General features: G+C 39.6%; 1 protein-coding gene across 15 annotated transcripts in view; it reads left to right on the plus strand.

The window, feature by feature from the left end:
• The window catches only part of ptprsa (protein tyrosine phosphatase receptor type Sa), a 266,166-nt gene that overhangs the window by 236,295 nt on the left and 2,536 nt on the right, over positions 1 to 27,335 (plus strand). For all 15 annotated transcript variants that reach the window (XM_053513183.1, XM_053513182.1, XM_053513193.1 and 12 more), the window contains 8 exons: positions 901 to 1,020; positions 4,021 to 4,175; positions 5,323 to 5,608; positions 18,793 to 18,971; positions 20,322 to 20,448; positions 21,919 to 22,044; positions 23,664 to 23,818; positions 26,887 to 27,022. In XM_053513183.1, the coding sequence (XP_053369158.1) occupies positions 901 to 1,020; positions 4,021 to 4,175; positions 5,323 to 5,608; positions 18,793 to 18,971; positions 20,322 to 20,448; positions 21,919 to 22,044; positions 23,664 to 23,818; positions 26,887 to 27,022 (1,284 nt within the window). The remainder of the gene's footprint in view (positions 1 to 900; positions 1,021 to 4,020; positions 4,176 to 5,322; positions 5,609 to 18,792; positions 18,972 to 20,321; positions 20,449 to 21,918; positions 22,045 to 23,663; positions 23,819 to 26,886; positions 27,023 to 27,335) is intronic.

Raw genomic sequence — 27,335 nt, forward strand, 5'->3', positions numbered from 1 at the left:
ACTATCCTTTCAGTGTTTAATAAGCGTTGGACAGGTTTTATTCCAATTTATTCCATTAATTTTAAGGCTAATAATTCGACCTTTCCGAAACAGTGCTTTTTTTTTTTTTACCCATGCAGTCTATAACAAGTTACTTTTTGAAATAAAGCACTTTGTACAAATAACATGCTTTTTTTAATGAAAATAAAAAACATCAACACCACTCTTTAGTTACCTTTATAGTTAAATTTAATGTAATGAAAAGTCAAACACAAAATCACTATTCTTATAAAACAGTATTTTCTTCACAGAAAAAAGAAACCCCAACCCCCCAAACATTACTTTCCTGTCGTGAAGACTTTCAAAAAAACGTCTTTACCCTGGAAACATTAAAGACTCTCTCTTTAAATGTTAACTGTTAAGAAACATAAGCATGTCTGTGTTTTATTCCTGTTATACCACAATAATTTTCCAAGAAATACAAATTTTTATTAATAATAGCATTTTTTTTTTCCACTTACTGTTGTGAAACATTTGCAATGGAAGTTGGTTCCTGTTATCCTGCTCTTTTTCTTTCTTTTATAGTTAGTTAGACAAAAGAAATGTAGCTAGCTATGCTTTAGAGTGTAAACTTCTCTGTCCTGAAGAGCGATGTGCGACTGAAGGTGGTTAGAACCTAGGACACAGAGGAACTGACCTATTCTTCCAGATGTTTGTCATTCAGATCATTCAACAGTGTTTTGAACAGAGTCTTTTCAGCCTAGTGTGGGTAGAGAAGGAACTGGAAGGGTCTCATATTTCTGGTTCAAATGTTTTAAGTGTATTCAGGTGTTAGTAACTCTGGGTAAATTCACTGGAACCTGTACTGTGACCTTGTTTCATATTCATAATCCTATTGTCATTCATGTTTTGCATATTCAGATTAAGTGTGATCAGTACTGGCCGAGCCGAGGGACGGAGACATACGGCATGACCCAGGTCACCCTGCTGGACACCATCGAGCTGGCCACCTTCTGTGTTCGCACCTTCTCTTTACACAAGGTAGGACTCAGCACTGAACATGAAATAAGGAGTGAAACACTTAGGGCTCATGTTGTTATGGAAAAATAATCCATGGTGGGGTGGTTATTACTCTAAGGCTGGTTAATAGCATAATAGAAACTGGTTTACTCAGCTGATTACACAACAAGTCTGACTTCTTTTATTAATTCTGAAATTAACCACATATTTAATTTTTTTATACTTGTATTTAATGTTGTGACATGTTAGAGTAAAGTTAATTCCGTAAACCTTTGCTTTTTGCTACTTTTGCTTTCCCTTTTTTTTTCTGTCTTTAAATTTATAAGCGTAACCTCTTACCAAGGGGGTTATTGTTACCAAGATTATTTTGGCTAATCAGTATTAAGATGTCAACAAAACTGGGATTTAAAATGTTGATATACTGAACCAGTACTGAATTCATTCAAAGTGTTAATGCAAAACAATAAACACTAACATTTATTGTGTACACAACATATTAGCATTAGCATCATTCATCAGGTGCAAGGCAAAAAAACTATACAGTAAGTCCAGGAAACATTTGAATGAAGTAGCCCATGTGTATTGTACAAAAGATTGCCACTGCAGTATACCAGATACCAATATTAACAATTATATACAATATTTTCAGTGTATAAAATGTCCGGTATATTGTATGTGTGTGTGGGGGGGGTACGGGAAAAATGAGTCATCCTTACCAGTTTCAATGAATCAGTCCGGGAGCAAGATGACAGAAAATGGCTGTCCTATAAAGCCTTTTTCATTGTATATTTGTGTCAAAGTTGACAAAGACTCACTTTGTCGGACTTACAAACGAATCCGACTTACAAACATGCTCTTTTCTGTATTAACTATTAAGAAGATCTTCACTCGTGTTTTCTTACTGATTATTGTGGAATTACTTTAAGTAATTAAAGTAAAAATTTCTTAAACTTTGGGTTTAATAAATGTTATTTAACAGAGATGGGGGGAGAAAATTTATTTAATCATGGATTACGATTCTTTTGTGTGCCGATTCATGTGACTCCAAAATTGATTTTTAAATGATATATAACATTTATAATAGAGATGCACCGGTCGACCGGAATTTGCTGGTTTTTATCTTAATAAGCCAAGACAGATCAGCCTTGGCCTTAAGTGATTCTGTGCAAGAGCACAAGCTTTTAAGCGGTGCAACAGAAACACATTTTTATAAAGTTACATTGTTAAAAGTTTTGTTAAAAAAGCTTTAAATAGTTCTTTTCCTCCCATCTCTGCAGACGAATTGGTCTCTAAACTCACTCATTACACGCTCTTGAACCAGTCTCAAAACAACCACGTTCATAAATTTGTGCCTAAAGCGCGTTCCTGCATGCTCACCATTTGCTGAAGAATTTAGAGGCAATTGAGACAGTAAAACGTGGCCGTTTTTTCAATCCTACTGTAGGGATACTCCAAACTATTTTTACATTGAGATCCCGTGTGGTATAGGTAAATTATTTGCCAAGTTTGTTTGTAAATAATAATTATATATAATTAAGGTTCAAGGTCACACAAAGGTAACAAAATCTGAAAAAAATATAATTAAAAAAATCTGCATATGTATAAAATGGTGATACAGAATTGCAATATTAATAGAATAAACAGCTAGGTAATAGAAAAACAACAACATAGTATTGGGTGGTGTTTAGTAATGTCAGTGTTACAAATAATACTTTTGGTAACAATTAAACATTAATTCCTAGCATTCCTTGTTATTAAGTATGTTAAATCTGCATCATACCCTAGAGCTACCCCACAATGAGGTTGTAATTAAACAGTATTTTATTCAGTATAATAAAGCTTTTCTGTGAAAGAACGTGGACATGAACCAGATGCAAAGAGGCAGGCCAAATGCTGGTTATTGGCTTTAGAATCAACAAAAGCCTTGCCTCTCTCTCTCTTTGCCCCCTCTCCCTTTCTCTCTCATGTACTTTCACTCAGCACTTTCCCTTAGGAACCGGGCACATTACCCAGCGGGGGGCTCGACACACTCAGTCTGTAGATTAGGGAGAAATAAACAAGAAGGCTAGATGTGAAGAGGTGAGGTGTGCCTAAAGGCTTTCTCCCATCTTTCTCTCTATGTATGTCACTCACACTCAAACACGCACAAAGAGAGAGAGAGAAGTAACCTTTGTGCTGCGTCTCTGTTCTGAGAAACATGCTAAGGAGGTAATTGGTAGCCTGCTACATTGCAAACGCTTAGCAGTTGGGTGGAAAAAGTGAAGGGGAACTGGAAGTGGAGCTGAATGCAAATGCACAGTAACGGCTTTTATGCTGCAGACAAGTATTTTGTTTTTGTTCAAGTTGAAAAAGAAATTTGGGGCCTTTTTGGTAAAAGATAACTGCTATCTGCTTGAAAAAAGCAGCCATTAGAAATGTTTTTGTGTACGGTTTTATACATGTTTGCATAACATAGGAACATTATGCGACTCTACACTTTGTGAAAGATTTAGCCAGTCCCGATAAGCAAAACAATATATAAAAAAATCATTTTGAAAAATTGTTTTGTGTGCTGAGTTTAAGATTAAGGTTAGATTTAGGTCTAGCATAGCATTTATTAACTGCTTTAACATTTATGTCAGTGGAGGGTCCTCACAAGGATAATACAAAGTCATAGATACTTTTACATAATCACCCAGCACCGCAGACGTGTGTAGAGAAAAACTAGGGCAAGGTGGATTTAATTACCTCCATAATTTATTCATTTATTCAGAGGAGCTTCTGTCAGGCACTAAAATGTAAAATCTGAATATAAAAACCTAAAGAGAGGAGAAATAAAATCTGTTGTCTCTTTGTTACTTTCTTTTATTCTCAATGATATCCTTTTTTCTGTCTGTGCCAGGCTTCAGACCAGCTGTTGTCTTTTTGTGTGTGTTTTAAAGCAGTCAGGAGATTGCAGTGGACATAATGGAGAAGGGAGGAGACACTGTGTAGTGAGTGTGTAATGTGTAGTTACATACTGTATTCTCTCTCTTTCTAAAGAATGGTTCCAGTGAAAAGCGTGAGGTACGTCAGTTTCAGTTTACAGCATGGCCAGATCACGGAGTGCCGGAGTACCCAACACCCTTCCTAGCATTTCTGAGGAGGGTAAAGACCTGCAACCCACCTGACGCAGGGCCCATAATTGCCCACTGCAGGTGAGTTGCATGCTACTCATTTCTTTCCCCCATTCAATCACCAGCCAAGTGTGCTACATACAGTATCTGTCCTTTTTTGAATATATGATGCCAATGTTTGGCTAGGGTTACTGTGACTGACAGGGGAAAGGGTGTAACGCCATCCCTCTCACTCAGAGAACACAGCAATGTTTCGCTCTTAATGAATGTGTGGGTTGCATTATTGGGATTCAGTCTTACCAACTCCTGACAATTGTGTGAACACTTATCGCACTGTTTTTTACTTTAACTTTTTTTAAATAAATTTTCACCATTCTCATAGCCACCATTAAAGATTATGTATTGCAAGAACTGGCCTTTTTTCATGATCTGTAATTGGTGTGTATCATCAAACATTTTGTCAGTGCCTGAATTCATATTTTTTGATACTTTTAACAAAACGGAACAATCGTTCCCAGTAAGAAAACGCCCTTAGACCCAAATGATTTCTTAGAGTTTGGCTTTGGCCTCACTCTCTCACTCATCTTCTATACCGCTTTATCCTGTATCCAGGGTCAGGGCGACCTGGAGCCTATCCCAGGAGGCTTAGGGTACAAGGCAGGGTACACACATACACACATCTGAATGCCGATTAGCCTAACCTGCATGTCTTTGGACTGTGCAAACTCCATGCACACGGAGACGGGAATCGAGCCTGGCCGGAAATCGAACCCGGAGGTGCAAGGCGACAGTGCTAACCACCACACATCCGTGCCGTGGCTTTGGCCTGCATTCCCTTAATATTATTATTTTTTATTACAGCCTCTTTCAAAAGTGCGCCTGCATGTCACTTCAAAGCAATCAAGTTTACTTGATCTCCAGTTGGTATTGGTGTATCCAGAAAGGGCTTTGTGGATGTAGGCATGTTTTATTTTGGGTATATATCTCCAATACCTTCAGTTACAGTGACACGGTGAAAAGGTGGAGAAGAGCTGAGAGCGTCTTTTTCCCACTCAAGTCCATTTATATGCTGCCTGCATGATGGATTAAGGCAAATTTTGGAGACTTGGCCATGACTCGTGACCTGTAGAGGAGTTTTTCACTAAATACCTTGCCAACTATTTGATATATTGCTCATCACTATTTGTATATCACTGTACATCACTCTTCACTATTTGTATGTGTTTAGTGCCGGTGTGGGCCGCACAGGCTGCTTCATCGTCATTGACGCTATGCTGGAGCGCATCAAGCATGAGAAGACAGTGGATATTTACGGTCATGTGACGCTCATGCGCGCCCAGAGAAACTACATGGTACAGACAGAGGATCAGTACAGCTTCATCCACGACGCCCTGCTGGAGGCGGTCGCCTGCGGCAACACAGAGGTCCCCGCCCGCAGCCTCTTCTCCTACATCCAGAAACTGGCGCAGGTGGAGGCTGGAGAGCATGTCACAGGCATGGAGCTGGAGTTCAAGGTAGCCCACTAATCCAGATCAACTTTACAGCTTCCTGAAATAAATCTGTATGACTCAAACAACACATTCTCATTTTAATTAAAAATGATTTTCACATACAGCTCTGTAGGTGCATGTTATTCACAAGTTCTGACGCGTGTCTTTAGTTACACAGTGTCACTGACGACATCAGACGTTTCGTTGATTTCTTTGTCTCTTGTTTATTTTCAACATCAAAAACAACGGTTGTTACAGTTTCTTGCATAAATCCACTGTAGTCACGACGAGTCGCTTGCTGTGTTCTGTAGCTTCGATAGATTACAGTTACAACAACTTATTTTACTGTATTCCTTTTAGCTTACTGTCTCACGTTATCACGGTCAAAAGCTTGTGTGCTCCAAACCTTTCTGTATCCTTCCGTGTCTTAACAACAACTACAACTAACGTGCGTGATAGACATGGAACTGCATAACTGTGGGATGATGTCACAGAACAACACATGAAATGATGTCACAATACAAATTATATTTATGATACTTAATGCTTAATGTTTAACTAATAAACTGAAATAAGATAAACAACAACAAATCACAAGAATGAAATATGGCCCTTACATTTCCAGCCCCTAATTGACAGGCAGGAAGACTGACAATTACACACATTTTTTGTTTTGTTGTTTTTTCCTTTTTTTTTTTACAATTGGGCCACAACATTTACTATTGGATTAAAATTTGAATTAACTTTCTTAACACTTTAGAATTAACTTTCTTAACACTTTAAACATTTTTTTTTTTTTTTTTAACGGTTTAACTTAAGGTATTCATATTGCTGCGTACCAAATGAAAGGAACATGACTACTTTATAAGGTAATTAACAGTCCATTTCACATATCAGGCACAGCTTATCGATGGGTCTTTCCAGGGTACTGGTTTTAGTTTTGACCAGTACACGTCTCACAAGTCCTTTTTTATCAGGGAACACTTTCGTGATCCGTCCGATGACCCATGAATTTCTTGGAGAAGACTCATCAATTATTAGAACTACGTCTCCAATCGAGAGGTTTTTTCTCACCTGAGACCATTTTTGGCGCTCCTGAAGCAAGGGCAAGTATTCACGCACCCATCGCTTCCAGAATAGGTCGGCAAGATACTGAATTTGCTTCCACTTGCGTCGTGCGTAAGTGTCCTCTTTTTTGAAAAGTCCAGGAGGCAAGTTTGGCTGTTTTTTCATCAGTAGCAGGTGGTTAGGTGTCAGGGGCTCCAGGTCTGTGGGATCGTTTGTAGCGGTGGTAAGGGGACGGTCATTTATTATAGCTTCCACCTCACACAGAAATGTGTGCAAGCTCTCATCGTTTAGTGTTTGTTCTTTTAGTACAGACCTCAAGATTTTTTTAACTGACCTTATCTGCCTTTCCCATATTCCACCGAAGTGAGACCCAGCAGGAGGATTAAATATCCATTGTATCCCCTTTTGCATGAGGACGCCTTCAATTTTTGACTGATTCCACTGTTGGATAGCTTTACGCAATTCAGTCTCAGCGCCTATGAAGTTTGTTCCATTATCACTTCTCATAACTGACACCTGGCCTCTTCTGCACATGAAGCGTCGAATAGCGTTTAAGCAGGAGTCTGTATCTAATGACTGCGCGACTTCAATATGCACGGCTCTTGTTGTCAGACAAGTAAACAATACGCCATATCTTTTAACATTACTTCTACCCCGTTTGACCTCGAAGGGTCCAAAATAGTCTACCCCTACGTTAGTGAACGGTGGGTGATCTGGTGTTATTCTATCGGGTGGCAGTTCTGACATTTTTTGTTCACTATTTTTCGCTCTGATCTTTCTGCATGTCACACAACTGGACAGAAACTTTCTCACAAGGGAATTTGCTGTCGGAATCCAGTATTTCTGCCGCAATTTTGAAAGCATATAATTCCTTCCACAATGTCCGACCTGTTCGTGAGTGTTTCTTAAGATTAAAGTTGTAATGTGTGAGTCTTTGGGTATAATGACAGGGTGTTTTGCATGCTCAGGCATTGCAGACCTACCAAGACGTCCTCCTACTCTTAGCACTCCATCCTGCATTACTGGATCTAGTTTGGAGAGACAACTGTTTCTTTTTACGGAAGCATTACCCTTTTGTAACATGGAAATTTCGTCTTTGAATTTTTGGTTTTGAACGAACTTAATGACTTCGTTTTCTGCCCTTGTTAAGTCCTTAATTGATAGAGACTTATGGTTTTCTATTATTGAGTTGTTTGCCTGTCCCTTAATCCTTTTCGTTCTCTGTTTAAGCATGTCTTTAACGCAAAGAATCCAGGCAACGGATCTTTTTAACTTATACCAGTCGGAGTGATATTTAATCAGTTTACTCACGGCATCTGTGCTCTCTGTAGTTTTTACGAGATTCGCTGAGGCTGAGTGTTTAATCTCAATGTCATCCTCTTTCGTCGACAGATCGTGAATGTTTTCAGGCCATTTACTCTCTGGTGTTTTAAGAAAGGGCGGACCATGGATCCAATTGTTGTTTTTCATGAATTTTTCACAGGAAACTCCTCTGGAAGCAGCGTCGGCTGGGTTTTTTAAAGTGTTGACGTACCTCCACTGCTGTGGCTTGGTTGACTCTCGTATGATGGAGATTCTGTTAGCGACAAAGGTTTTGAAGCGAAGTTTTTCATTAACAATGTATCTCAAAACAGTTGTGCTGTCGGTCCAAAACACAGAGTCCAGCAGTTCTATTTCCAGTTGACCTTTCAGCATTTTGTCGTTGTTTACGGCGACCACTGCCGCTGTCAATTCCATTCGGGGGATAGTAGTTTGTTTCAAGGGCGCTACGCGAGAATTCCCCATCATGAATGCACAGTGTGTAAGTCCATCAGCATTTACTAACCTAATATATGAGACAACTCCATATCCCATTTCACTTGCATCTGAGAAGTGGTGAAGTTGTGCTGTATTTGTGACTCCAAAGTCAACTGGTTTTACGCATCTTGCTACACTAAACTCAGACAATTGATGCAACTCGTGTAGCCAGGCCCTCCATCTTTTTATAAATTGTTCGGGAATGTCATCGTCCCAAGCGAGTCTCTCTTTACATAACTGCTGCATTAAGATCTTAGCTGGCAGTATGACTGGTGCAAGGAAGCCTAAGGGGTCATAAATTGAACTAGTGACTGACAAGATTCCTCTTCTAGTCACAGGCCGCTCTTTTAAACTAATCTTGAACTTGAGCGTGTCTGAATTAATACACCACAGCACCCCTAGGGCCCTCTCAACAGGGAGTACGTCTTTACTCAGATCTAAGTCCCTCATGTCTTTAATTCTCTCGCCCTCAGGGATGGAAGCTAGCAATGTACGACTATTACTTGCCCACTTGGTGAGGTGAAACCCTCCACTTGCGCACAGTTTGGTGAGATTACTATATAGCGCAACTGCTTGACTATGACTAGAGACAGACTTCAAGCAGTCGTCTACATAAAAGTTTTTAAGTACTGTGTTGACTGCCTCGGCAGATGCATTGCTGCGGTTTTCTTCTGCTGTTTTCCTAAGGGCGAAGTTAGCTACACTTGGAGATGATTTTGCACCAAACAAATGAACAACCATTTTATACTCAACCAAGTCCTGACTCACGTCTCCTTTCGGCCACCACAGGAAACGCAACAAGTCTGTGTCCTTTTCCGGAACTCTGACCTGATAGTACATGGCTTCCACATCTGCCATCATAGCAACTTCTTCTTGTCTAAAGCGTGCGAGCACCCCAATGAGTGAGTTTGTCAGGTCGGGTCCCTGCAGAAGCTCGCTATTTAATGATATTCCCTGATAGCTAGCAGCACAGTCAAAGACTACCCTTAGCTTTTTCTTTTGAGGATGGTACACACCATGGTGAGGTATGTACCACACCTGCCCGTCTTGTCGACTTAGGTGGGGTGTGGGGACCTTGACTGCATGACCCTTCTCAAACATGTCATTCATGAAGTTTAAATACTCTTTGTGAAAGGAGCGGTTATGCTTAAACTTCCGTTTGAGGTTCAGTGCGCGCTGCATGGCTGCGCTTCGGTTATTGGGCATTTGAATAGCTGCTTTCTTAAATGGGAGACCGATGTAGAAGTGATTATCGGTAAATTGCAGGGAGTTAGTTACAGAGTCTAAAAACTGATAGTCCTCTTGTGACAACTCAGCTTTGTCATCACAGTTCCGTTCAGGAAAATCATGGTTGTACTGTTGTATCAGCATTTGTTCCACACTTTCGATGGAGACTCTGTTGACTGCAACGCTCACTTGCTCATTGTTACATGTGCCTTCCTCGACTGACTCTCGAAGAGGTCCATTTATGGTCCATCCAAGAGCAGTCTTTACTGCATATGGCCCATTGTGCCTGCTGTTAATTACTCGCCATGGTTCTAGGAGCCTGTGCTCTTTGTTACCTATGAGAATTTCAACTCCAGCATTAATGTAAGGCAGTTTTACTTCGCTGAGGTATGGCCACTTATCAATGTCGTGCTGTTGTGGAATATTTTCCACTGAGACTGGGATACTCTTTTGTGTGAACACTTTGGGGAGTTCAACAAAGGTGTTTTCTTCCAGACTGCTAACCTCTAGATCAGTAAGCACATAGCTTTTTACTTGTTTCTTCGCGTTCAGGGTGCTTAGCATGATGTCAATTTTTTTACCTTGTACGTTTAATCGCCTTGCTAGTGACTCTGTACAAAATGTAGCAGAGCTACCTGGGTCCATAAAGGCGTATACTTTTACTGTCTTGTTGCCCTTTTTGGACTTTATTTTAACAGGTACTATGGAGAGAATACAGTCATCTCCAGCCCCGACACACGCACTCGTTTCGTGACTCGCTGCAACAGGCAATGTTTGAACTGGTTCGGTTTCGTCAGCCTTTGCGATCGCTTGAGCTGTGTCTTTTGCTGCAATGTGTAGCATGCGAGGATGTTTCTTTGAGCACAGCTGACAGGTAATTTTCTTCGTGCAGTCTTTGCTTAAATGTCCTTTTACTAAACAGCCAAAGCAGAATCCATTCTTTTTTAGAAAGTCCAATTTGACCTTATATGTCTCATTGTTAAACTTGTGGCATTCGTCTAGGGTATGATCTTGCTCACAGGATGCACAAGGTTTAGTGAAGGCACTAATAACTAATGCACCACTACTCTTTACTGTGATTGAGTCTCTATGAACTTTACCAACCTGTTTTACGCCGGTCGCAAAGCTGCTGCCCCTCTTTTCTTCAGTTTTTTGCTTGAATCCTGGAGAGGATTTGCTGCTGTGTTTTTTACCACTAGTCGTTGTACCACTAGTCGAAACGTTCAGGTCTCCAAAGAGTGGGTTGGACATTACCTTTGCTTCTCGTTCTACGAATTTCATCAGCTGCACGAACTTAGCTCTTTCCTGATTGCGCTCCTCGTACTTGTATACGTGGCTTCTCCATTTTTCACGCAATTTGTAGGGCAGTTTTGAGGCAACACCTCTCAAGTTGGTAGCATTGTCTAGCTCATCCATGTAATCGATGCTTGACATGGTATTGTAACATTCTACTAGGAACAGGGAGAAAGTTTTTAGCGACTTTCCGTCCTCTGACTTTATTTCCGGCCAGTTGAGTGCCTTTTGCATCAGCGTTGTAGCGATTATTTGTCTATTTCCGAAATTGTCATGTAACAGTTTCATAGCCTCTGCGTAGCCACGATGTTCTGGCATGAGCAGGCAGCTTCTCACTAGGTTCTTAGGCTGTCCTTCAGTATACTGCTCGAGAAAGAACAGCCTATCATGATTGCTATCAGTGTTGGTTTCGATGGCGTGTTTAAAGGCTCTTACGAAGGACGTGAACTCAAGAGGGTCACCATAGAATGGAGGAACGTTGCGCGAGGGTAAGGAATGTTGCCTCTGACTCTTTGCAAACATTTCTGTAAGATCTGCCTGAAGTGGCATCCTACCCTGAGGCTCCACTATGTCAGTGTTGTAAAGTGAGTGTTCGTTACCTTGGGTGGGCCGTTCCATTAGGGTGCTTGACATTATGGGTTTGGCACTCACTGGCATGCTTAAGTGGGTTGCTCGGAGGCGTGATGGCAGCTCGAGGTATTCCGTTGCCGAACTGTGGTTGCAGTGGTCGTTTTGCTCTGGTTCCGAGGGGCGTGCACCACTCGTTTCGACGACCACGCTCCGTCTGGCAGGATGTTGTTTTTTGCGGTTCTGGTAAGAATTTAGTTCAGCATCGGCCATTGCAAGCGCCGTTTCCATTTCCAGCCTTTCCTTTTGTGCCTTTAATTGTGCTTGTTTAGCCTTTAGTTGTGCTTTCAATTGCTCTTCCTCAATCTTTAATCTTGCTTTCAATTGCTCTTCCTCAGCCTTTAATTGTGCTTCCTCCAGCTCCAGCGCCTGCCGATGGCTTAAAGTTGCTGCTTTAGCCAGCAAAGCTGCTCTATTGGCTTCTGCCTTTTTTAGTCGAGCTTCGGATGCTGCTGACGTTAAGGACCTCTTGGATGCCGATGACGTTACGCTTCCTTGCCTTTGGGGGGCGGGCGTCTTACGCTCCGCCATTGACACACTGTCGTTTGGCGAAACTCCATCGTCAACTGTTTGAGACGGCTTAAAGCGATTACTAGTGTCGGCGATCCACGACTCCACTCTTACCATGAATTCTGAGCAGCGCGTTAATCTAGGGTGAAACCAGTGTTGCTGATCAGTTTCACGCTCTTCAACCTTTGCGCACGATCGCACTTTTACATTACTTTCAATAAAGTCGTTTAGCAGCGCTTTGTATTGGCGGCGCTTGGCTTTAACGTCATGCAAATTACAAGCATTGTCCATAAGCGCCTCTAGTTCATTGTATAATACAGTCAACTGACTCCACTTGCCTTCTCTGGCGCTCTTCAGTTCGTCGAGCACCATCACCTGCTCAAATTCGGCGATAGCGGCGTCGTCCTCGCCGTGTGACATGGTGAAGTTTAAGGCAGGCAAGTCCTCTTCTCGCTTTCGGTTTCGGTTGATGCGCGTTTTTGAAGTCGCACGCGCGCTCTTCACAATCTTAAATCACTTATCTTCATTTCTGCGGCGGAGAAAGCTTTTGACTTTATGTAGGTGCATGTTATTCACAAGTTCTGACGCGTGTCTTTAGTTACACAGTGTCACTGACGACATCAGACGTTTCGTTGATTTCTTTGTCTCTTGTTTATTTTCAACATCAAAAACAACGGTTGTTACAGTTTCTTGCATAAATCCACTGTAGTCACGACGAGTCGCTTGCTGTGTTCTGTAGCTTCGATAGATTACAGTTACAACAACTTATTTTACTGTATTCCTTTTAGCTTACTGTCTCACGTTATCACGGTCAAAAGCTTGTGTGCTCCAAACCTTTCTGTATCCTTCCGTGTCTTAACAACAACTACAACTAACGTGCGTGATAGACATGGAACTGCATAACTGTGGGATGATGTCACAGAACAACACATGAAATGATGTCACAATACAAATTATATTTATGATACTTAATGCTTAATGTTTAACTAATAAACTGAAATAAGATAAACAACAACAAATCACAAGAATGAAATATGGCCCTTACAAGCTCTTAATCTGTTAATTATCTTATTAAATAATTCAGTGAGAATATAAAATCCTTTAAATATACCTAAATTAGTATTAATCAGATTAGTTTAATCCAAATTGAATTTCAATTTCTTAAAGGATGAATCTGTTTAATAATGCATTTTAAATAATTTTATGCACCATTATTGATCATGTAAAATCTTGAATCAATTTTTTTTTAACTAAATAAGACCTGCATTCCTTATTTCTGTCATTCTGAGCAACAACGAATATGAAGAATGATGAGAACAAACTTTGTACTCCAGATTTTTGAAAGATTTTAGACTACAGTATATAAAACTAGAGGGGCAAAAGGTGTTCAAAGCAACCATCTGCTCGAGGAAACGTTTCATTCAGATATTTCTCATCAGTTCCAGAATGTCGTTACAGGACACTAATTCCACAAGTAACATGCATTTGCAGGAACTGGCATTAAATGCTGATCCCTTATGCATACACAGATGGGCTCAGTCACAAATCACACAATTACACTTTTATTTTTCTCTCTGTGTCTGTGTGTTTGTGTGTGTATGTGGGAAGGCAGGGGATATGTCAGCCAACAATTGTGCAAGTTCTCTCACTTAAAAAGATGAGAGTAATTTTCATCATAGGTATACATCAACTATGAGAGACAAAATAAGAAAAAAAATCCAGAAAATCACATTGTAGGATTTTTAATGAATTAATTGGTAAATTCCTCTGTTAAATAAGTATTTGGTCACCTACAAACAAGCAATATTTCTGGCCCTTACAGACTTCTTCATTAAGAGGCTCCTCTGTCCTCCACTTGTTACCTCTATTAATGGCATCTTTTTGAACTTATTAGTATAAAAGACACCTGTCCACAACCTCAAACAGTCACACTCCAAACTCCACTATGGCTAAGACCAAAGAGCAGTCAAAGGACACCAGAAACAAAATTGTAGACCTGCACCAGGCTGGGAAGACTGAATCTGCAATAGATAAGCAGCTTGGTGTAAAGAAATCAACTGTGGGAGCAATTATTAGAAAATGTAAGACATACAAGACCACGGATAATCTTCCTCGATCTGGGGTCCACACAAGATCTCACCCTGTGGGGTCAAAATGATCACCATAACTGTGAGCAAAAACCCCAGAACCAAACGGGGGACCTAGTGAATGACCTGCAGAGAGCTGGGACCAAAGTAACAAAGGCTACCATCAGTAACACACTGCGCCACCAGGGAATCAAATCCTGCTGTGCCAGACGTGTCTCCCTGCTTAAGTCAGTACATGTCCAGGCCTGTCTGAAGTTTGCTAGAGAGCATTTGGATGATCCAAAAGAGGATTGGGAGAATGTCATATGGTCAGACTCAACTTGTCATGTTTGGAGGAGAAAGAATGCTGAGTTGCATCCAAAGAACACCATACTTACTGTGAAGCATGGGGGTGGAAATTTGAAATTGAGTTGAAATTCTGTTTTGCCCAGCGACAGCCCCATAATTAGGGGCAAGAGGAGATCTGCATGGAGAAATGGGCCAAAATACCAGCAACAGTGTGTGAAAATCTTGTAAAGCTTTACAGAAAACGTTGTCATCTGTCATTATATAAGTATTGAGATTCAATTTTATTTCAATGTTATTGACCAAATATTTATTTTCCACCCATAATTTGCAAATAAATTCTTCCTACAATGTAATTTTTTGGATTTTTTAGTTCATATTTTGTATCTCATAGTTGAACTTACACAATTGGTGGCTGACTAAATACTTTTTGGCCCCACTGTATGTACAGTGTGTGTGTATGTATGTTTATATATATATATATATATATATATATATATATATATATATATATACACAGTATATACTGTACATACAATGGGGCAAAAAAAGTATTTAGTCAGCCTCCAATTGTGTAACGAATTATGCTCGCAATCCAATTACCTTGTAATCTGTGAATTTATTTCTCTGTTACCGTTTTGATTTACCATGGTAAGTGCAATGTACAGTAAGTGTTCAAAGTGTGGGTGCACCACCTTGCTGTAGGCAGTGTTTGTATTGTTCACAAAGATTCTCAGACCTATCCCCGAACAGGTTTGCTATGTTGCCGCAGACTCATACAAAAGAAGACGATTTGCTTGTGTAATAAAGGCACACACTTACCAGATCTTCACAGTTGAACACACTCTCCTTTAACATTCCCTACAAGTAGGCATCAGATGGTGTAAGATCGGGGGAATGAGACGGATATGTGAAGTCAGTACCACGTAAATTGATTTGTCCTGGAAAGTTTTCATGCAGCGTGGCTAAAGATGGAGCTATGCCCCGTCGCAGGGCATGCACGTTCAAGATGCACAAGTTTCAGTTCTGTACCGTTCTCACACCATTTATATAGTGCCAACATGCAATATTCCAAATTTATTAAGCTGATTTCTAAAAATGTAACAAAATTTAACTGTGATAAAATGATGCATTATAGTAGGATCAAGGCAATTCATTAAATTAGGATAAAATTTACATAAATTTAAACAACATGACCATCAAAGTAACATAGCCTCTTATTTAGCCAATCACACTGTTTTATGGAGAATTATAGATGGAGGATTACGTGAGCGCTGCATTCAACAGCATACAACTGAAGCATCTATTTTAAGGTGAACACATGTACATGTCAGACTCCTTTGCTCTGGTATCCATAGTAACGCTGCTTTAATCTGAATCTTTCTGGTGACTGTGCTTATCTGACTTTAATCTACCTTTGTTAGCTCACTGTACAAATCGTAAGTGTTGCTGACGTCACAGGCTGAGGTTATGAAAGACTTTTGTTAGACTGTATTTCACTGAAGAGCTGTTGACATCCCATGGTATGCTACGTGACTAAAACCCATTAAAGCCCACTCATATCCGAGCAGCTCTTGACCTAATTGCGTGCACCGTATTGCACTACAGCCTGTAATCGTTTGTTAAATTACCCTCCGCAACAGAGCGATGCATCTGTCGGGCAAAGAACAGCGACGCTCCTCATCTCCTGGGAAGACGATCTCGCCGCAGTCCATGCAAATGATGTAACTGTAGCAGCACAGCAGAGGACCGAGATTTAACGGAGTTATTAATAGGAGAGGGAGAACTACAGGAGGCTTTAATTATTAGCTGATGATGATGAACAGACAGAAGAACAAGAGAGAGAAATGTAGAACTGTATTGTCATCTGAATCACACGCAGAGCCACTGAGATGACATGGTGATGATGTTCAGTGAGGTGTGGCTACAACAGTATACTGTATATGTTTAGTTATTTTTAATAATATTAATAACTCAAAGCCTTAAATTTAGTATCTCATAACCACTTATTGTACGGTCGTGGCCATGAATTGTTTAACTTAAATATTCAATTACATACTGTACATGGTCTCTAGTTAATAACTTGCCATTAAGTGCATTCACTTTGAGAATTAAGTGTTACATTTTCTAGAATTTTTATGTCCTGCTTTTTTAAAATTAGAATATAGTATTTTTCTTTTTTTTTTTTTAAAGAAAAGATCTCTAATCGAGACAAGAAATTATTATTAAATATTCATTTAAGTTATTTAAGTGATTCTGTCTACATGATAAAGTCTGTCACTAAAGAATTGCATATGGCTTTGAGGTGAATATTTACATAAAAAAATATTATTACTACTTAGTTACATTAGCATTATAGCTTATGTGTTGAATTAAAGAAGTGAATGTCGGACATTAAGCATATCTCAACTGTGGAAGGGGAAGTAGTGTAAATTTTATATTTAGTTTAAATTCATTTCGTGTGTGTGTGTGTGTGTGTGTGTGTGTGTGTCACTGAACCGGTGGAGTCATTGTAGCAGAAATAAATTGCTTGGTCATGTAGTTTCGACAGTGTGTGTTTAAAATTCGATCAGCCAGCTGCATGGGTCTGTGCTTCTTCATCCTTTTCCAGGTGCTTCCTTTGAAGAGCAGGCACCCAGCCAGTGAGACACACACACACTTTCTCTCTCTCTCTCACACACACACACGGACGGACACACACATATATCTGTCCTCCATAGCTAACCCAGTCTACAGTATATCTAGATCAGTATATCAGTTGTGTGAAGAGTAAGGAACACCAGAGAAAGAGTGAGTGGATGTCACTCATCCCGTAAGAAGATTCACTCAGACAGATGACCTAGAAACAGGGACAGATTGCAGCCACTGCTCTGACACTAATGCACACTTGCCTCAATTAATGTTATATGACTACACACGCATGCGCACACACACACACACACACACTGTGTTTACTGTGTTTAGATTTGAGACCAAAAGATCAATATGAGCTGATGGATCAGCATTTCAGCTTGCGTTTCTGATATTTGAACCTGGATATGTTTAACAACTTTGAACCAGATACCCCTTGATTAAACCCACCTGTTTTTAAAAACGTGCAGAAATACTGGAACTTTATGTATTGATTTGCTTATTTGTTAGGTTTTATATCATGTCTACATATACACACTTGGGTGGGTGTATGCGTGTGCATTTGTTTGTAAAATCACACAGGTTTTTCTCTATTAGATGTGACAGTGATTAATTTCACCAGCTCTACCACTGTTAGAGAGATGATTGTGTGTGATGGATGGAACAGGTGCTCAGAAGAACTGGGCCAGCGCACCTCTCTCACTCATATCCAGACAGCTGGAACACAGCCGTGATTCCTGTGTGCTTAAAACCAGAACGCTCCAATTATAAACTTTTAAAGTCACTTGTGATCCACATAGGTGTGTCATATCATGTGTCATGAGCATAATCTTAGCTTACAATGAGTATAAATTGTGCAGTTTTAGGAACTTTTGGTTTGTACATTGATCAATCTTTTTCTTCTTCTGTAAAATGTTGTGGTCTTGGAATTGAATGGAATTGGATTTGGCATTGTAGATATAAGTGCATTCATTTTGTGGAAATATATTTTTATTATATTTATACTTCATACTTTATTTAATATATGTGCAGTGCAAGTCATTTTTGTTTAAAAGCTACAGTTTTGTGAAAGTCGTGTTCTAGTATTTTATAAGTGTTTCAGTTATTGTAAAGCTTAAAAGCTAAGTATTGAACAGATATCCGTTTCATCTGACACTTAAGGTTTCAGTATCAATATCAAAAAGTTAAATGTGGTCTTGCGTCATCTCTAAAATTACGCAATAAAGTATGTTAGAGACGTTACTGAAAATTCAGACAGCCTTTTTTAGTGCACTTAAGTCCAGGATTTGCAAGACTTTCTTTTCTTTTTTAAAAAAAAAAATCTAATTTCTTTTTAGTTTGAGATGAATGTTTTTATTCCAATTAAAGGGAAAAAAACAAAGGTATTTTGCACATTACATTTGCTCTGTTATAACAATCTGTAAAACTTTGACCAATCATCTAATATGGAAAGGTATAAAATAGCAGGAAAGAAGGGCAGCATTTTTGTTTTTGTGGTGTCTGCTCTGTGTAATGACCTTAAGCCTAAAGACACATTAGCTTACTTTGCTGTGTGTACAATAGCATATAGTTGTTTATAATTATATGTGTTCTATATAGTTTATAGTTGTATATAGCTGTCTAGTTGTTTTATTGGCACATGTATAGTATTTGCTCATGTCTTCATTGTCTATATTTTTGCAGAGACTGGCCAATTCCAAGGCCCACACATCTAGGTTTATAAGCGCCAACCTGCCATGTAACAAGTTTAAGAACCGCCTGGTAAACATCATGCCATATGAAACTACCCGAGTTTGCCTTCAGCCAATCAGAGGACTAGAAGGCTCCGACTACATCAACTCCAGCTTTATTGACGGATACAGGTACATGTGGGGATCTTTTGTCTTTTTGTGTATCTCTCTCTCTCTCTCTCTCTCTCTCTCTCTGATATATACACAAATGCTCTAACTATAGATCTGCATTTGTTTTGGTCACTTTGGCTGTTATCTTTCTTTGTGGAGTACAGTGCAGGATGCAACTGCAAAACATAATTAGCGGTTATAAAATCCAGGATAAAATAAGAATGAATCCAGGAAAACAAACCAAATTAGACTCATAACAAACATGCATGACATTGCAAACTCATGGTGTTAGAGATGCATTTATTTAATATTTTACCTTAAAGAATTAAAATTAACGAACACTGCCTTGTTGAAAAGAAATGGATTTAAATTTACTGCAGTGATTGATATGGAAGCGAATATTTTAACCCTAACTGAGCTGTAAGTAGCTTCACTTTTTTAAACAACCTTATCAGACGACATTTCCCGTGGTGATGGCTGAAATTTCTGGAATTGGGTTAGGAACTTCCCAAAACATCACTAAAACCTGGAAGAACAGTGCTGAACTAACATCTTTGTTGTTTTTTTACCAAAAAAAAATACTTTTTTGTAAAAATCATGTATGATCATGATCTGAAACACTTGGTCAAGTCGCATCTTAAAGAATAGACAGTAGATCAAGAGTCAGTAATGTTTAATGCTAAAAAGTAAAACCATTTCCACATGCAATATTTAAAATGCGAGGAGAACTCACAGGATTAGGACTAAACAACCATGTGGCCATGATAAAACATCTTGTTAGTGAAGCTAATTGGAAAAGCTCTGTTTGTTAGGGACCATAAAGATTGGACTTGAAATTGAAAAAGGTCATTGGGTCTGACAAGTTCTAATTGACCTTGTTTTAGAACAGGAAGAGAAGTAGCACATACTTCAAATCATGGACATTTCAAAAACAAAAATGTACCATCTGCATTGTAATTGCGTCATATCCTTTACAATTTTCAAAAGCATTTTATGTCTTATTTCATGTTTACATGAAAATCTTGGACAGTAAAACAGTCCTATAAACTGAGGCTAATACATCTTTTAAAAGATACATAGGTATAGTTTTCATAATGTTAATACCTGCTGTGTTTTGTATTTGGTAACTTCATAAGTCATTTTTAGCTTCCATGCAGACATACGATTTCCATATCACACTTTAGTTATTCTCAGTAGTCATATTCACACTCCTGTGCACTTTACATTTGGCTCAGTGCGGCATCTCAGCAGGATCTGCTATAAATGCAGCAAAAGTTGGAGTTTGGCTTTTTTTAAAACTTTTTATACAATATGACATTTACATAAATACATTTAATTCATAGGTGTGTGTGTGTGTGTGTGTGTGTGCAGGCAGCAGAAGGCTTACATAGCCACCCAGGGCCCATTAGCTGAGACTACAGAGGACTTCTGGCGCATGCTGTGGGAGAACAACTCCACCATTGTAGTGATGCTCACCAAGCTGAGGGAGATGGGAAGAGTAAGTGTGTGCGCGTGTGGGTGTGTATATACGAGGAGTCATGTTAAAAGATAAGAACTCAGACCTAAAGTACAAATAAGCTAGTTCCGATCGTACAGTTGCAATTGGAATGTCATTGCAACATTAACTTTTCTGTGTTCTCTTTGAACTGGACCCTTTCATGGGGAGGAATGAATATACATTCATTTAGAAAACAAGTTACTGTTTATTTTGGGTTTTCTGATATCAATACGGGTCAAAATTATGCATCCATGTTTAAAAATTTACATAAACCCACTTAGATTATTAGGTCCCAAAATGTTCCAAGACTCGTTGGACTGACCAGTACACAGGACTGTAGGAAACCTCAGGAAGCTCAGTGCATATGTGAGAAAGAGGATGGTATATTTACACAAACCAGGAATGTCTCAGAGGCTTTTCTAAACAACTGCACACTTTAAGACTAGTTCAATACTTAAGTACTAGTTAATACGCAAGTACTGTACTAGAGTTCCTGCATTAAAATTTTAAGATTTTAAAATGTTTGTGTATTTTGTATTAGAAATACAGTTATACTTTGCATTGCACGCCTAATTTGTTCCAGAAGCACATATCAAAGCACTCGCATATCAAAGTGAATTTCCACATAAGAAATAATGGAAACTCCAATGATTTTTTTCACTACCCCAAAATATTCATGTAAAAATAATTACTACAAAATATAGAAATAATTTTTTTTTAAATAATACAAATTAACCTGCACTTTACCTTTAAAGAATCGTGACTAGTGTTAGATGAGAGAAGAAGCACACACTACTGTGTAGGACAACTTTCACACGTGCGCACGCACACAAACTAACGAAATCCTCTGCTAAAGGTGAAATTGGCTAATAGACAGTTTAATAAAACATTAGGGGTGCTGAATATATATATTTTTTAATGTACATTAGGGGTGCTGAATGTCATATTTTTGACCCATTACTGTATATGTAAGTTTGGCCCTATATTGATTACAGAAAATTGAAAGTAAATTGTTCATCAATTTCCTGGGGTTTTCTTCTATTAAAGATGTATATTGTACAATTATTCTGCCACAGACAAAGACTAGTTCAAAACCTTAATTTCAAGCTCAGTGTTGAGTGTATGTAAACTTCTGCCTGCAGGTGTGAATTAAATCTCTAATTTAATTCTAATAACATTGCACATAATAATTCGTTTTTTATTTGTTGTTAGAGGTTGGAAACACACAGTTTGTCATGTTACAGAAAAAGCACAAAGCCACAAAATGTAATCTGCCCTGTTCCCTGAATGATGAAAGGCACTGACACTGGAGACTCCTTCTGTAAAGAGTTGTTCCTATATAAAACCTGACCTGAATAAAATTAATATGTCATTGATAAATATAAATTAATTTATCCTGTGTGTGTGTGTGTGTGTGTGTGTGTGTGTGTGTGTGTGTGTGTGTGTGTGCGCATGCGCGCATTTTCACAGGAAAAGTGCCATCAGTATTGGCCAGCAGAGCGCTCCGCTCGGTATCAGTACTTCGTGGTGGATCCCATGGCTGAGTACAACATGCCCCAGTACATCCTCCGGGAGTTTAAAGTTACAGATGCAAGGGTGAGCAACGCAGCATACAAATACAGACTTTCTCCATATTTCTCTCTCTCCCTCTCTCCCTCACTCACTTACTCTCTCTCACACACACACACACACAAACACAGTTGGCATGCACACATCAGATCCTTAAACTTCCCAAAGCCCGCACGCACATTAGAGTAACTCCAGCATTTTTGTTTAGATTATTAATTACTTTTGGGTAGCATATTAATGTGAAACACTAATGTGATGTGTGGCTTAGAGTCGAAAGAATTAAAACAACAGCTATTTCACCACACTTTCAGTTATAAGATAAACAGCTAATATGTTTCATTTAATGCACTAATTTAAATCACTCAGCATGACAAATTCCTCTTAGGTTAAAAACAAACTTGGATAATAAAGCATGTTTGTAAATAAGTTTTGCTAAATTATCATCCTGAGGCATTTACACACACTGCAGTGTTTATTCCGCTGGCAAGCAGTGGGCATGAGTGTCATATGCTCCCACACAGAGAGTGGTGAGCGGGCAGAACGCAGGACTGTAGCCAGTGGTTTAATTGAGATTGGACCATCAAACAAAGCCCAAAGATGTGTGCATGCCAAAGCAGAGCTGGTAATAGTGGAACACCACTATGTTTAAGGCAGGAGAGAGAAGATGAAGGTGGGATTATAGGGTCACTGAAGTTACACAGCTGATATACGTAATGATTACATGATTTGACTCATCAATCATTTGATTAATTATCCGTCCAAAATTCTGTTTATTAAACATTATTATTATATTTGTGGGAGGAAGCGAGAGAGAGATGAGGAAGATGAGTGGGCCACTGCAGCTGAGTGAAAGCAAGAAAAAGACTTGAAGAGGGAGGAGAGGGTGGTGTATAGTGGGGTAAAGTGAATGAGAAGGTAAGTGGAGTGTAATCAAGAGGGGGAAGAGTGACACAACGGAGGAGGTTGATGAAGATAAGCTACTGAGGTAGTGAAAAGGAGTGAGAGCAAGGTACGGGGTGTTTGAAGTAGAAGAAAGAGAGACAAGTGTGCGAAAGTGAGTGTGAGGGATGTAAATAGAGTGAAGGAGAAAGAGTGAGAGTTGAGGGAGCAGGAAGAAGGAACTGTAAGGGTGAAGGGATGAGTGGGTGATGTGAAGAGACGAGAAAGTGTTGTGACTGGGTTGTGATTAGATCAGTAAGCGTTTGACATGTAGCCTGAACTCAGACACTCCATGGGGAGAGTGAGCAGCTCACACATCATTCATAATCCTGCTTCTGCCAGAAATATTCCAAACATCAGTTCAAAGATATCAAAGATACTCTGTTGGCTTCTCGCATTTTGCCTGCGTGGTTGACTGGAACAAATGGGTGTGTCTAAGTGGGACGGATGGGCGTGTACGAGTGGGACAGATGGGCGTTTCTGAGTGGGACAGATGGGCTTGTCCGAGCTAGCGGGTAGTTTTATGTTCTTCTACTCCCGTAAAAGAATTATGGTTTACATAAATAACCTTCTTCATGAAAATAACTTTACAAAGGAATTTTAAAAGATTTGTGCCTTTATACTCTCTGCATAGCTTGCCCTTCATCTGTTTGTTCTTTCCTTCTTTTTCTCTATCGTTCTATCCAAATTCTTCCATTCTCTCTCAGGATGGACAGTCTCGGACTGTGCGACAGTTCCAGTTTACTGATTGGCCAGAGCAGGGAGTCCCCAAGTCAGGCGAAGGTTTCATCGACTTCATCGGCCAAGTGCATAAAACCAAGGAGCAGTTTGGCCAGGACGGCCCCATCTCTGTCCACTGCAGGTACGACACGCGCATAAATGTGCACGTATGCGGGATAACAGGGTCCAAAATTTGCACCCACCAAGTGCCAAACACAGGGAGGTTTTCCAGTTGGCGAGTAAATCTCAGAGGGCTATCTACCAAATGGCAGGTAAATGTTTGTATCAAAATAATGATATAATTAAGATTATTAAGTCTTGGTGAAGCCATAGCGTCTTTCTCCTGCTTCTCTGCTGTCTGCATGTTGGAGCTTTGCTGGGGTGGGCTGGCACACACACACGCACACACTGGAATGCCAGCCACAGTATCATGCCACTTTTTTTTGCTCTACAAGGAGTCATCTGGTTACAATTTGTCTTCTGCTAGCTTTAGCCTCAGCTAAAGCTACAGTAGTATGTGGTGATATTTACACGGTTCAGTCAACCTCGCATATGAAAGCACACTGCCACCAAAGAGAAAGAAGGACAAAGCAGCAGAAGGACATGCAAAAAGAAAGTTTTGTGAGAAATGGCGGTTTGGAGATGGCGGTTGGCTACAGCATGATGCAGAGTTTGTGGTGACAACCCTGTTCCATGAGTTAGAAGTATGCCAAAGACAAGAATAGAAACAGCTTATTTGTCATCATGAATAAACCTGGGAGCTGGAGAGCATTCGTGACCATAAATGCAGCAAGTGCCACATTACCTGCGTGTCTGTGTCCTGGGCTCAGTCAGAGTTTCTCTCGACCCTCTCTGTGACAGCGCTAATCGCGATGTCCGTACTAAAACTAATTTTACTTCAAATTCTGCTCTGACTACTACCTCTTTCAGTTTGCATTCAACATCATACGTTTTTATATCAATAAATTGTACTGAAAGGAGTGTGTAGATTACGTGACACAAAAACACAATTCAAAAATATACCAACTTGGCCGGACAAAAAGTTAATTTCCGACCATGTGCTAAGACTGATGATCATGTTTTGTGCTGAGTTGGCTTGAGTTGAGTACACACTCCTACACACACTTCTCATGAGCATGCTTTAAATCTGTTAATAGCATTATCAGATGTGATTTTCACACTTATAGTCCATTAGCCTTCAGCAGCCTCTCTTTTTATTCTGTATAAGTTCTAACTCTCTATAGCAGCACCATTTCACACACGAGACGGCACTACACAGAATACTTTACATTAATAATTCCACACTTGTCTCTCTCACACAACGAATCGGCCGATCTCTGGAAATAATGTTACCGATTAAATACTGACTGCTGTGAACATAAACTAGAGTCGACTGGGTTTAAATCCCACACTCATCTATCTACTCTTACAGTTAGCTCGGTCGGTCAGATTCACAGAAATCTAATTAAATACATACCTGTAAGAAACAGAAACAGTTTTTTTCCCGTACTGTAACATCATGTCACGTCTGTATATTGGTGGTGAGTGCAGGTGATGTGTTTGTAAAGGGTGTTTCATTGCTTTGTGGCTCTGATTAGATCTGTGATTCAACTGGAAGACGTTATACACACTCAGTAAAATGCATGTCTGTGGGGCTGTATTTGCTCAGAAAAATGATGATCTCTCAACTCATACCCTTTTGCTCACACACACACACACACACATTTCTTTGTTTACTCTGGCTCAGCTGGCTCGTGTCTCATTTTTCTTTCCTTTCTCAATTCACTGTATCACTTTCACTCCATTTTTCTACCTCTCACACATCTCTATTAATCTTCAGCTGCCTCACTCGTTCTTTTCTTCCAATTCATTTCTTCTCATCTTGGCTCATCGCCCCCCAAAATATCATATCTAATAGAGCCACTGGTCATTAATTGGCTGAGCGAGTTCAGTGAAACGGGAGCATAAATCTTTTTGTTCGTCGAGCCTGTCACGTTTCAGAGCCGACATGTGTTAAACGGGTTTTGAGGATGTGTGAGAGCGGCTTCTAGGACAAACAGCTGCACAGGTGCCAGACGAGCATTACGTTTTTAAATAAAGTATGGCCGTTACAGCCAACGATGTTTAACCAGAGTTGTTATGATTCATAACGTGAGACATTGAACGCGCAGTGAGCCAAGGTTATGTTCCTTAAGCCTGACACTTTTTATGCACCATTTCCTGCCTCGGCAGGCAGGAGGGGTGAAAAATAAATCTGTTGTTGAATCAGTTATTGCCCCCACCTGAAGAGGGAGTTCAAGAGCAAGTGAGACGGACAAAGAAAGATGGAGAGAAACAGAAAACAGATAGTGTTGGAGGGGTGTAAATCTCTCTATCTGTGGGTCTTATCGGTTATGCCTGAATGTGACTTCAAGTAGCATTGGTGCTTGGAGTTTATTGTGATTATTTCTTTGATAGTCTTTGCAGGGTTCCAAGTCACTGCATGTCTAAAAGTCATTACTGACATCCTTAATAAAACACTTGGTAATATTCATAACCCACTGCTGGAAATAAACAGGCCATGTGTTTCACCACTATGTGTGTAACCACTTTATGCTCACTATAAAGTGCACTCTTTTGTCTCTTTCCATCTGAATAGATAATTCAGTTCACTTACAGAATTCCAGTAGTTAGTTAGTGTCTGAACCTTGTTCACTGGTGCAAAATACTACAGCTCCAACTCCAGTATAGTGACTGCATGCACACAACACAGTGGTTCGGTCCTGTGATGTTGGCCATACACCCAGCAGCACATACCATTATGGATTACAATAAAACCCCAGGATTGTGGTACAATAATCAGGTCATTTAGCACAAGTTACAGTAAATACCATTAATCTATATCTTTGGAGGCCTTGCATGTGCAGTTGTAAATGCAATCATGAAAAATCATAAAATGTGCATATTTTCCTTTAAGCAACTTAAAAAAAAAAAAAAATCCTGGAAGAAATTTTACAATTTTACATCATCTCCTTCCTTGGACCAGCTCTGTGTAAACAGAAACGCAATTAGATACTGAATCATTCATTTGAATATTGTAATAATCTAGTTAATATCGTGGATGAATTGTTGCTTAAAGTAATTCATCCAAGATATTAACTGCAATTACAGATTATTCTGAACATTTTAAAGAGTTTTTTTTGTAATGTGTTGTTGTGTTCCAATATTCAGTGCTGGTGTGGGGCGGACCGGAGTCTTCATCACACTCAGTATCGTGCTGGAGAGGATGCGCTACGAAGGCGTGGTCGACATCTTCCAGACGGTCAAAATGCTCAGAACCCAGCGACCAGCCATGGTGCAGACCGAGGTGAGAGACACTGGTCACGTTACCAAAGACCAAACAAGGTCGAGATAGATTTTACATGATGTATCATTTTACTTTCTAAGTTTGCTTTGGCTTTCTTTGTACAAGAATCAGGAGTCAGTTTAACAAAGGCAGTGATAAAACAGTCTGCCTGAAATTGTGTTAAACATTATACAGTACTATAGAATGTATTGTTATATAATATTAACTGATTCCTCGTACACATGAATATCACACTTCAGTGATGAAGCTTTTAGATGGTTATTTGCCGTAGCGAAACACACAAAATCAGAACTGGATTATAAATGGGAAAACT

Source organism: Clarias gariepinus, chromosome 15 (assembly GCF_024256425.1).
Source record: "Clarias gariepinus isolate MV-2021 ecotype Netherlands chromosome 15, CGAR_prim_01v2, whole genome shotgun sequence".
Taxonomy (NCBI): domain Eukaryota; kingdom Metazoa; phylum Chordata; class Actinopteri; order Siluriformes; family Clariidae; genus Clarias; species Clarias gariepinus.